This window comes from Blastomyces dermatitidis, assembly GCF_000003525.1.
Source record: "Blastomyces dermatitidis ER-3 genomic scaffold supercont1.9, whole genome shotgun sequence".
Classification (NCBI taxonomy): domain Eukaryota; kingdom Fungi; phylum Ascomycota; class Eurotiomycetes; order Onygenales; family Ajellomycetaceae; genus Blastomyces; species Blastomyces dermatitidis.
The window spans coordinates 2,785,954-2,798,482 of NW_025544782.1; the positions used below are offsets into that span (position 1 = coordinate 2,785,954).

The window sequence follows — 12,529 nt, forward strand, 5'->3', positions numbered from 1 at the left end:
CTGCCCTGCCCTGCCCTGGCTGAAAGTGAACCCCCCCGCCGCCCCACTAGATTCCGCGTTCCGTCAGTCTGGGAGGAGAGACCAGAGAAAGATGACACGGTTACGTGGGATGAGATGAGCTCTATTGTACGGTGATACCTGGATATCTCCCCCCCCCCCGCGGATGAAAAATTGAATTGCGATTTCGGCCAATTGATTCGGTATCAGGGGTTGGGCTGGAAGAGAAGCCCGATGTTTGCAATACCTGTTTGGACGGTGTTATAATACCGTATATTGATACCGTGGTACCTCTGTTCAAATCCTATTTTATAATACTACATTCATACGTCCATTGCGATTGCGCCCTCTTTTCCCCTCTGGCTGACTGACTGACTGACTGACTGACTACTGTTTTAGGGGGAGAACGAGACGAACGAAACGAACGAACGAACGGGGAAACAACATACGGAGTAGTTACGGCGGGCAAGGGACAAACCGGAATCAACCCGGCGGGTTTTTTGCCCTTTTTTCATTAGCCCTCTTTTTTATTTTTCTTCTGTGAGGAGGATTTTGCTGGGAGTCTGGGGCCCGCCACTTGCTGGCTGGGTTGTGGGGCGGATACAGGGCCGCGTAATGATAAATATCATCGGTGTCCGTTGGTCTTTTTTTTCTTTTTGGAGACCAAACGCCCTGTTTTTGTGGGGCAATCCAGCCGTTAATATCTATGCATCGGTATTTTCGTATTTTGGTAATTGTGGAATTGTGTAATTTTGTAATTTTGTAATCTGGAGCTCTATTCTAGCGTATGTAACAGAAGAAACTCCTGATAACCAACCCCCCCGTACACAGCCCAGTGATTATCAGTTTGAGACCACCGCCGCCTCGGTGCCACCTGCTTGGTAACTTTACGCCGTAACACTTCCCCGAAACCCGAAAGACGAAAGACGAAAGACGACGAAGATGATTGATTACCGTCCCCCAATAATAATACCAGCCCGATTGGCGTATCGTATCGATCGATGATTCTTTCTTACCAGGCCAGCTGATGTACCGGGTACTTTGCCAGCAGTTACAATAATAATAATAAATGTGTCTCCTTCCTCCCCTGGTTGGGTTGGGGAACTAAAAAGCATGCTCCTCCCGTCTGCTCAGGCGTCATCTCGCCCTGCCTACAAATATCCTATCTATACCCGCCCAAATCCCTCCCTCTCCTCCCCCTCCTCCTCCTCCTCCGCCGGCCCTCTCCCCCCCTCCTCCCAAAAAAATATATATATATAATATACTAACCCAAACCTTTCCACCTCTTGCCATAAAAATAATCCTTAATAATTTATTCTAATCATCTTTCGAAAATAATTATTATTCTTTATATATTATTCTCGTTGCCCTTTGCCTCCGAATTCCCACAGTCATCTCCACATTTCAAGTACCGTACCATACTCTCCGCCTGCTCTTGCCACGAGCGATTCCTGAGGATTAATTAATTAGCCTTGCTATATATATATAACCGCGGCCTGCTCATCAGCCCCAATTCTGTTCCCACCACCACCACCACCACTCCCCTTGACACTATATGCCATTCGTTCGTTAATTCGACACTTCCAATAATTATTACTCCCAGCTTCTGAATTTGCTGAATTTGCTGAATTTGCTGCATTATCAACACTGAGGAGGATTCGGATCGACAAATTCGGGACCTTAGCAAAGCAGGCCGCCGGCTTACAAGGGAATCAAGAGATTGAAAATCACCTCGGAAAGGACTGCGGTAGACAAAACAGAAAAAAGAGAAAAAAAGAGAGAGAGGGAGAGAACAGTCGAACTGTTGCTTTGGAGGAGCAACGCTGGATTATACAGCGAACAAAAGGATTCGCTTCGAGGAATACATGCCCTCCCTTAACCCTCTACGACACGCAGCCGGACAAATCATGCCTTCACGATTAAACAGCCCCGTCCTCTCGGTGGACGCGGCGAAGATTCATGAGGTGGATACAAGAAATGCAGAGTCGCTACATGGAATGTGGATGGGTTAGTATTCTCTTTACTCAGTTCGTGGGTGTTTGTGGGCGGGAAGAAGATAATGAACGGGGGAAATGAACATGAACAGTTGTACTGATTCCTTTTTTTTTATTGCACGATTTAGTTTTCTCGAAATGTGCAGATTACATGGAGGAAGGCAGACGGCTAGAGAACCTGAGCTGGAGATTATGGACCAGAGAAACGTTTTGCGTCGAACCAGCACCAGCAGCAATCCCTCCTCTAGAGGTCCGACGATTACGATATGAGTCCAGGGAGATCCCAGAACTGTCGTCGAGCGTGGAATCTGCCGCTTCGGATGAGGCGGAACGCATTGAAAGCCACATCAACGCATCGCGGACGCTCGATCTCAAGCCTACCATCCTTGAAGATGAATCGGCATTGAGTATAAGCAGAGGGAAGGAAAAGCATATAACATCGTTGGGATTGGAACGGATGGTTTATACTATCAAGGAGAAGAAGCATTTGGAACCCTTATCATTACCTACACCCACACCTCAACTCGCACCTCAACCCGCAGCGACTGCGACAACTAAAGCTGCCGCCCCCGCTATAGTCGTCATTAAATCTCGCCCATCGTCACCCACTCCCACTCCCGCCCTAATAGAATCGCACGCTGTCCGCCCTCATCAATCGTCAGATTCCTGTTCTACAACTGCTCTTGACGGCCTAGAGAGTGACCACGCTCCTCAAGTAGGCTCAGATACCAGCGTCTCGTCCTCAGGTCTGTTGGAGTCATCCACCATAGTCCGCGGATTTTCCCCATCGCATATTTCCTCCTCATACCGATCACATACAAAAATATCATCGAGTCCCGCTCCTTCAAAGACGACAGTGACACAAAAAGGCTCACCGCTCAAAAAGAAGGGTGGGATGTTTACCCTAGGAGGCTCATCAGGTGATGACGAGAGCTCCTTTGAGGATCGCCTCGCAGCGGAACCCCAACAACCAACCCAACAGCAACAACAACCACAACAACAACGCAGCTCGCTATCAGATGGTCTTCACCAAGTTGCTAACACCATGCAGAAGATGACCATGTTAAAAAATTCGATAAGTTCCAGAACACCCATCCGACCAATTACTGAGGGTTCGGAGGATGAGGATGCGATCGAGACCGACGATGATGAAGAGATCTCTGAAAGCGCCATCGAAGACGACGACGATTCCTCAGACTGGGAAGACTCCGTTACCGAAAGCGGTCGATCGAGCATAGACGAGAAGGAACTGTTCCAGCGCGTCGATTCGCGACCGAATCTCGTCTCGCGACGGTCGCTACTAACAATGATGATGCACCAACCACAACGCATGAACGGTCCCATCGTCAGCAAATCCGGGGGACCCCCAGGCTCCCGATCAACCCCCGCTCTCCAACGATCGCGCCTCTCCTCACCAACCCGCGATTCCGCCGCTGCATCCCCAGACAGCGACGAGAACACCCTCACAATGAAAGGGCCCGACATGCCCCGCTCCAAACCCATAGTCGTTAAATCAATACCCACCTACCAGCACCAAGTCCCCCACTCTCCCCGAACAACCCGAAGAAACATGCTCGCTACAGAGTTGACAGAGTCTCTACGACGACATCTGCTCTGGGAACGACAACAGAAGGCCACCACTCTCAACGCAGGCTTCAAGCGACGACATACAGCGCATGACATGGCCAATCTGCAAGAATATCCTGGCCCCGTGGGCACGAAGCTGAACGGCCAGAAGCAGACCCAGACCCAGACCCAGACACAGACGCAAAACGCCGCAGCAGATAAAGACGCCTCCAAGAATAACTCGTGGAATCATTATTTCGACTACTGGCCCTACGAATATCATGTGAAGGGCTGGTGATTTTTTATTTTTTATTTTTTTTTTTTTTAATTTCCTTCATGTTCGCTTTTATATATATATTTGCCCCCACCTTGTCGTTGACTGCATAGTTTGCCTGAGTCTGCATCATACATTTTTTTCGTTTCTGTCGCTCACCGAACCTCGTCTTTATTCCCAACATTATAGTATTATTATCATACTTGCACTTTTAGATACCCCCCAACCTCAACAACCACACCTTTGTTTTGATATTTTTTTCTTTCTTTTTTTTTTCTCCCGCAATAAACGCAAGGCAACGCCCGTCATAGCTTTATTTTGTTTGTGTTTTTATTCTTCGGCCTCTCTTGTTACCTTCATACTTGATTCCATTCATGTACCTCATCTTTGCCAGTGCATATTAGCATACCATTACCATACATACATACCATGCATACATTAACTTCTTCAATCAGTTTGTTGTTCTTTGCTTTTTTCCATGAACGGATTTGTTTTAATTCTATATGGCCAGGGTTGCTAGGTGAATCGGTCTAATTCAGAAAGGGCGTTTTATGACACTTCATGTTCCAGTCCATGTACACGTACTTGGGTACCTCTTGTTATGTATATAGCTATTTATTAGCTACTTAATGAATTAAAAATACAAATTAGAAAACCAAAAAAAGAAAAAAGAAAAAAAAAGAAGAAAGGACAGCACATCGCTCAGGTGGCCCAGTGTATGCTGACCCCAGACACATACACACATAGACATAGACGTACATACATACATTATTATTATTACACATGCCTGCTTCACCGCTTCTTGATCACTCCTCACTCACAGGCTGCTCCAGAGCTGGGATTCAAAACACTGAAGCAGTCTAGGCGCTGATGAGTTGGCATAAGGGCAATAACCATGCCATGCCCCATCTAACCATGTCATGTGATGTCATGTCATCTGTCAAACTTGCAAAGTTTCCGTCCTCCTCCTCTCTCTCCCCGTTTTAATAGAGTTTTGTCACGGCTTAGATGCGGGAAGAGAATGCAAATGCTGGATGGAATGTGTGCGGCGGCGGCGTGGTGGTTGGTGGCGGGGGATCACGACGACGTCCAATATCATGAAACTCTCGGCGTGGGATTTTTCTTTTATTAACTAGTTACACTATTACACTCATCACTACGGAGTAACGTACTCTACTACTTTGTAGCGGGCCGGAATTCAGGGCGCGGGGGGGCGTGTTTCTCTCTGAGAAAATTAGGCCCCGCCCCCCGAGGCTTCCGCGGCGCGGGAAAGACGCTAGGTTTGTTACGGGAAGTTAGTACGGGCTAGCAGCTTATTATTATTATAGTGTGAGTGACATTTGGGTCAAATGGGTATTTTTTATACCAAGAGCAACACATCATGATACTTGATTGTATTGGCAATCAAGGTCTCCCTCATTATTGAAGGTTTGTATGAAAATACCCGGGGGAACTCTATATATCCAAGGGGGTGCTATATTACCTGGAAGGGACTCTATACCTGGGGGTACTCTATACCCGGGGGAATTCTCTATCCCCCAGGTGATCTCTTATTAATACCCGGGGGGCATACTCTACGCAGTATACGGAGTACACCTGAGGGGGATTATAATGCTGAGAGATCTGTGGGTTGGAGCTCATAGCCTGAAAGCCAAGAGTGACTAAACCGTAGTTATAGTTATAGTATTATGTGGAATCAAGCTTTTACACTGCCTTTTTTTTTTTTTTCTTGTGATATTGATGAGAAGTTATTGTATAGTTATCTACTCTTCATCTGAGTCTAGACTGGTATTCTTGATTCTATTTCAACTGACCCTCTACGGAGCATCTTACCTCTAAAAATAAAAATGATTGTTGTGCCCACTGTTTGAACATCATTATTGGGAAACAACACTTCCCCTTCCCTCATTTCTCTTCTCATTTTTAATCCAATCTATGTCACATGAGTTTTTTATTCTCTCTTCATTGGCTTGGGTTGGTTTAAATTCTTTGACCTTTATCTGTCCGCCCGCCTGCCTCGAAGGGTTGGTTGGGTTGGGTGTGGTCTCGCTCTCCGCCAACCAGGCTGCAGGCAAAATCCAACTATAAGGATGAGATGTAGTCAGGTAGAGGAACTTGGGAGAGGGGGATTGAATAAAGAGCAGAAAAGGAAACAGACAGACAGACAGACAGACAAAGAAGAAGGAGTGAAAAACAGAAGAAAGAGGAAGAGGATTGATTATCAGATCACTGATACGATATTGATATGTACGGGTGTGACGGGATGCGATGCATTGATCTACCGTGCATATTCTATGTCAAGCCCCCAGCCTTGCCAAAATCTACATGACATGACATGCAGGGAAAGGGGAAGGATAACCGGGTCTACAGGGTTGAAAGAAAAGAGAGTTGTCGGTATTTGCTGATATCAACACCGTTGATGTGGCAGATCCAGGACAAAGTTTAGCTGTTTCTTTTCTTTTATTTTGGTGCTACATTACATTTGATAGATACAACTGCTGGTTGAGTGCACTTTTTACCTACATCACTCTCAGTGTTCATCATTTCATCATAGACATAAGATGATGAAAGCCATTCATTTTCTTCTCTTCTTTCTCTATTCCTTTGTCTGCTGCTCTTCATAATCTATCTCACTGTTTCCAACCACAGGTTGGCGTCGCATCCAACCCAAGATTCACCCGCACTCGCAGCCTACAGAATGCATAATGCAGCGCAATTCTTTACATCAACACCCTTAACCCAAGGGTTTTACCCGCCTTCCTCCTTCTCTTACTCCACACATCAGGATACCAAGCATAGCGAAAGGAAAAAGAAAAAAGAAAAAGAAAAGGAGGGCGGGGGTTGATTAGGGTTGGATTAACCTTATTGTTTTCGCCTTTCCCGTACTCAACTTCCCTTCCCGCCCGCAGACCCTGCAGCCTGCTTTTCATTGTTTTGTTTTCTCACCTGTGGCCTACCCTGCATACGTGACAGATATAATAACAGTTGCCCGCGTACGCACAGGTGACCAGTGGGGATGGAGAGGGCTTTGAATCAATAATGAAAATGAATGAGGGAGTGTGAAACCGGGGGACGGGGACAGAGGCAGAGCAATGAGGATTGAGGGACTGATGCTGTTGTGCAGGTATGCATGTACCCCGGATTGCAGATGCTGTGCGTGATACGCGTTTCATTATTCCAGACGAGCAGGATGCAGGGACTTGGGGTTGGTTTTTCTCATTTGAGGTGTAAATACACTACATACCATACATGACTACAATTTGTATGTTATAGTTTTAGTTGTCTTTCATTTCACCGGTTTCATTTTGTGTGTACGGACTACTGGTATAAGGGATATGTGGTTATGCGTTTGTTGTAGGAGTGGTTCTCTAGAATCGCGAAAGTCCTGCTATGGGAGATGATTTGTTTTGATATGTACACTGTACGTTGGGCCGCGTAATAAGAGGCCAAGTTTATAACTTCATAAAGAGGATGGTTATATAGCTATGTCTAACTAAGCGTTTTGGAAGGTTATATGGACGGGGCTGAGGCTTCCAGATGCATTATTGTATGCTGTGGCACGTTGCTCTCTTCGTTTTTGTACTATGTATCCCTCTGATATTGACTCTTGTCGGCGAGCTCCGTCGCTATATTAGGCCTTCGATTGCGGGGACGGGCTTTTTGGTTTTTTTTTCTTTTTCTTTTTTCCTTTTTTTTTTTTTAAAGTTCAATACATCGGGGAACCCCTTTCTTTTCATCGTTTTCATTTTCGTGAGGAGATGGATCCGCGCCAGTTACATGCTGTTCTGAAGAAGATGATAACATTTATTACTATCATATCACCGTAGAGTTCTACTTTGTAGTGTTGTTCACCAAAATTGCAAATCCCCAAACTCTCCCACGCTGCCTATATAGTTATAGACTAACTAGTTACATCAGGGCTAACTAACCAAGCCTTAAATCAAGAGAAAAGACGGCCTCACAACTGACCCTCATAATCCTTCTCCAAACTGTTCAATAATCTAAACTCATTTGCACCACACGTTGCGCTTCTTAAGTCACAGCATCAAGAGTCAGCCAGCCTTGTTGTACTGCAACTGGACTTCCGCCCTCGTCCTTCTTGTTATTGTTAATTACATCATTTATTCCTGGGTATTTCATGCAACAGGGGGTTTTCAAATTCGAAACCTGTTTTCACCATGTAACTTACCCCCGTACCCAAGTGCCCCAGGTACGGTACTCTAGGTAGGGTAACTAACTAACTACGGTCCGTACGACTGTTGACTGTGGGGTATTTTCATTTCCTTACAATAATGTCCCACCTCATCTGTCGGCTTTCGCTCATGTGTACAAATAACAATTATCGTGTTTTAGCATTTTCGTCCTTTCCGTTCGTATTTTTATTCTCGCCAATTTTCTTTCTGATTTCACGCTCCAGGAACCAATGACAAAGTGGTTGGGATGCAAGTCACTGGCGTCGGACTCGGCATGTTGGATATGAAGTTAATCTGGTTGACAGATAGGGGTTGGAGAAGGGCTTGTAAAACCAATATTAATAATTATAACTACTTCATGTTGCTATTTCATAAATCCCAACAAACACCTACCTAACCATGAGCTGCTGGAATAATGTGATAAATGTTTCCCTCTCTTGCCGCCCTGGCGCTAACTGAGCTGTTGTTTGTTGAGGATAAGTTCCACCCCAGCATTGTTGTTTTTCATTCTTCAAAATGTTAACTCCCCCAATAATGACAAAGAAGAAATCATGGGGGTTGAGAGGTTCTGTAGATTGAAACATCCTCTGTCTCTCATTTTTCAACTCGCCTACCCCAGACATTCTGCTAGTAATTGGAGTTGAGAGTTGAACTAGAAATATGATCAAACCATAAACTCTACTCACAGATTATCAGAAAGTCATAAAAGCAAGATAAAGCTAAGTTGAACTATCAAGAAACTTAGATTCTGCACATGCCTTTTCTTTCTTTTGCAGGATGGATGGAATTGGGGGCGGCGGGTAACTAAGTTATTTCTATTATTTCTTTTCTTTTTTTTTTCACTGATTGGTTGCCATTAGTTAACTGCCTGTAACTTCATCGCGCTGATCTCTGCATGCAGAATGCAGATGCAATAATAATAATGTTTATTTGTTCTGCACAGGCAGGAGTCATCTGATGATAGCACCTAGGTAATTTCTATTTTTTCTTTTTCTTCTTCTTTTCTATCTTTCATCTGCGCTTTTTGTTCAATTGGTCGTTCAGTGCATTTTCTGAGAATTTAATTGGCCTCGTCAACCCGCTGTACGCTGTGTTATGCACGAATAGTCAGTCCTTGGTCCCGAAGGTCAAGGTCATGAGGCTTGATAACAACCGGGGCGGAAGAAAGCAAAAGCGAAAAGATATATCTTTCTTTTTCTCATCTCTTCCAATAATGAACAAACTAGTACAGTACGGAGCAGTCAAAAATTTGAGATTACCCCTGTTCGTACTGTTAGAAGTTGCAATCAATCGGGACTGCCATGATTTTCGAGTTTGCGCAGCGTCTCAGCTGACTACTAATAGTAGTTATCCCTTTCTCACTAACTAGTTAACGAATACACCGCCAACCTACTAATAATATATTAATGTATCAAGTACCACTTCATGGCTAATATTATTATTAGTCTCGCAGTTGCAGGCTGAGGGGCGGATTTAATCCCGCAGGAGAAAGTGCAAGGGCCTAGATGTTGTCGCGCGTTTGCGGCGGGCGGGGTGAAACTAAGCATATCTGAATGCAGACATCGCGGCTTTTTAAACCCCCAGAAGAAAATGGCATAGTTATGTTTTCGTACACACAACACACATACATACTGTCCTCAAAACATGATTTTGCAGATGTAAAAGGAGCCTGGAACATCCAGGTACTGTGTTACTTACTCCCATGTGTGTGTGTGTGTGTGTGTGTCTGTGATTCTGTGTAGGTGTGTGGGCGTACAAGGTAGGTAGGTACCTGCATCTGTACATACCTGACCGTCGTACAGTGCACATTCAGACAGTAAGGGATACAGGGAAATAGTTTGTGGATGTCTTGTCTTGGACCTGGTTTCCAGTTTTTTTCTTCGCATCATTCATTAACTTGCTCAAGTAGGGGTACAATCAAGCTGTGTGTTATATTTTTTTTATCAGGGAGTAAGTACATGTACATGTACATACATAGCATTGGGTGAATAAGATCTCTTGATTTAGCTGGCTGCGATTCTTGTTCATTAAAACACGCCTGCTCAGCCCAGCTCTTTTTCAATTGATATCATGTATTTTGCTAACCTTGCATAATAGATATAACCAGGCAGAGAAGCAACTCTCTCCATCATCGTTTCACAGAGGTTTTCAAATTCATGTTCCCTGAGCTCACTTAGTTATGGCTAGCCCATTTCACCATCGTCAGTGTGTGCGCTTTGAGCCACCCCTCTCCCAGTCAGATTCTCAAAAATCCCGAATCAGATCGATACAAGGCCGCACAAACTTGATGATGCCTACTCTTCTTTATACCTCTTCATTTTTGTGCTCTGACACAGCCCGGCTCCATTATCCTTGACAGTAGAGGGGAGATGCGGGCCTAAAGAAGTATGGGCAAATCTCGCCTTGAGAGCCGAGATGAATCATGATCTTCAATTAACCTGGGATCAAAATGCTGCACAAGTTTCAAATATATTTCTTTTTCACTCCCTCAAAAATAAAACTCCATGCATTTATATGATAATCTTGATTTTTTTTTTTTTTTTTTCGCCTCCTTTTTAAAGTCACTGGTTTGTTTCTGCTTCTTCTTTTTAATGGTTGGTAATTTCTGGCTGCCAAACTCATCAGATCTGCAAGGGGTGATGCAGCTTTCCCCGGATTTTCATTTCATGTCAGTGATCTGGTGAAGTTTTTTTTTTTGACACTGAGTTGTATGACATCATCAATTGCTCAGTCTAATAATTTAGTAATTTTTAGTAATTATTTATCTTTCAAAACCTGGTTAAATAATCCTCGCTAATGTGTATTATATTTACATTTCTTGATTTGAGATAAGAGAGAGCCTTGCATATCAGAATAATATCAACAAGTATAGAATACATCATTTTATAAAGTGATACAGATTGTATCAAAGTTGCAGATACTGTTGAATTCGAACATTGTATTTCAAAGTTATTTTTGTGTGTTTAGAATGAAGATTTAATATTTCACATTTATTTTTAATATGTTAAGTTACAGACAGACAGACAGTCTTTCAATTTTTCTGCAAATGCACAACAATTTTATCTGTATGACTTTTTAGACTGTTGTCTGATATCTTACTATTTCAATTCAGATTGCAAAATCTCTTAAAATAGAGCAGTAACTATATATAGAACATAAAAAATGTCAAAAAAATTAAAAATAAAAATAAAAATAAAACTTGTATAGTGTTACACAGATTAACACATTTTATATCTTATTAAATTAACTTTCTTTCTGTCTATAGATCTTCATTTCTTTCTTTCTTTTACTCTTATTCTAATTGCTGAAGAGATTGCTTTTATGAAAGAGTCATGAGTTTTCTGTGTGAATTTACAACCTTTATGTCTGATATTCTAGAGATATTATGTGATAGATACATAAATAGTCTATACTTTATGTAGATGACAGTCAGAAATCCACTTCAAGGCAAATTTATATTATACATGTAAAGATAATTTTTATGTTTTGTGACAGCTGTTATTGTAACAAATGGTGTTCTCAGTCTGTAGAGTTCGTTCCTGATACTTTTAAAAACAGGAATATATTTAGATCAGTGTCTAGAATCTGTTGGGCCACTGTCACTGCAAGAACATGCCTGCTTCGCGAGCAGGCATAATCCGTAGAGACGTAAGAGACGTAAGAGATGCTGTGTGTACCCCGCAGTGCGCTCAGAAATCCAAACTTGTAGCTCTCTCTCATGACAGCTACAATAAGCAGTTAAAAATACGTGTCTCTCCTCCTCTTCTTCTCCTATCCGAAGTACGTTTTAACGGAAAAGAGCATTTCCAGTATGAGAGCTACATACTTACAAGCCCAGGCCTCGATCGGCGGGCAGGTCTTCTCTGTGCTCTGTCCGCGGGGCTGATCACCGTCATTAGCCGTCGCCAAGGGGGACCAAGGCCCCTAAACCAGTTAACTTAACTAGCCAGTAGGCGGTTGCAGCATCGCCAGCCTCACTAAGTTAGTGTGATCAACATTTTGCGTATAGTTAGTTCATTCTCTCTTTCCTGTATTAACTAACTACCTTTTTTCTTCATTCTTAATATCTGCCAGAGCTGGTTGGGGCGAGTGGATGAGCACTACCTAGCCGCTGGCATCATAGCATGTGTTTCCCCCCTTCCCCCTTTTCTTTTTTATCAGTGGCAATTGTCAGCGGTTGACATTATTGCCCCTTACATGGACAGAAAGCACTGGGTGGGGGCGAACGAGTTCGCCCCCCTGCCTATATATATATATCCTATATATCGCATTGTCCGTATTTCCAGACAAGAGCCGGCCTGGAGCATTCGATTTCGTTGCAGTATTTTGGCATCTTTCCTGAGCGTCGCAAACATGAGATGGCACCTGATAATGCCTGGGCCCTGGGCACTGGGCCGCTTCCTTCGGGATCTGATGGAAAGGAGTTGCAGCTAGTTAGTTAACCATTCAGCCATCAAGAACGGCGCCCCCGTCACCTGCATCGTTTACGGATCTTCGTCTAGCAG

General features: G+C 43.7%; 2 protein-coding genes across 2 annotated transcripts; both read left to right on the top strand.

Annotated features, from left to right (window-relative positions):
* The first annotated feature begins 1,033 nt into the window (after positions 1–1,033).
* On the top strand, positions 1,034–4,629 carry BDCG_07783 (uncharacterized protein). Its single transcript, XM_045423564.1, has 2 exons — positions 1,034–2,004; positions 2,120–4,629. The coding sequence occupies exons 1-2, from the start codon at positions 1,863–1,865 to the stop codon at positions 3,853–3,855; spliced, it is 1,878 nt and encodes a 625-aa protein (XP_045278940.1). The 5' UTR covers positions 1,034–1,862; the 3' UTR covers positions 3,856–4,629.
* Positions 4,630–11,638: 7,009 nt separating this feature from the next.
* Positions 11,639–12,529, top strand: BDCG_17636 (uncharacterized protein). The gene has a single exon (XM_045426729.1). It carries the CDS (start codon positions 12,222–12,224, stop codon positions 12,456–12,458), a length of 237 nt encoding a protein of 78 aa, XP_045278941.1. The 5' UTR covers positions 11,639–12,221; the 3' UTR covers positions 12,459–12,529.

Coding starts and splice junctions, on each gene's coding strand:
- BDCG_07783 (XM_045423564.1), top strand. CDS start 1,863: ATGCCCTCCCTTAACCCTCTACGACACGCAGCCGGACAAATCATGCCT. Junction 2,005..2,119: donor GCTACATGGAATGTGGATGG/GTTAGTATTCTC, acceptor TGCACGATTTAG/TTTTCTCGAAATGTGCAGAT.
- BDCG_17636 (XM_045426729.1), top strand. CDS start 12,222: ATGGACAGAAAGCACTGGGTGGGGGCGAACGAGTTCGCCCCCCTGCCT.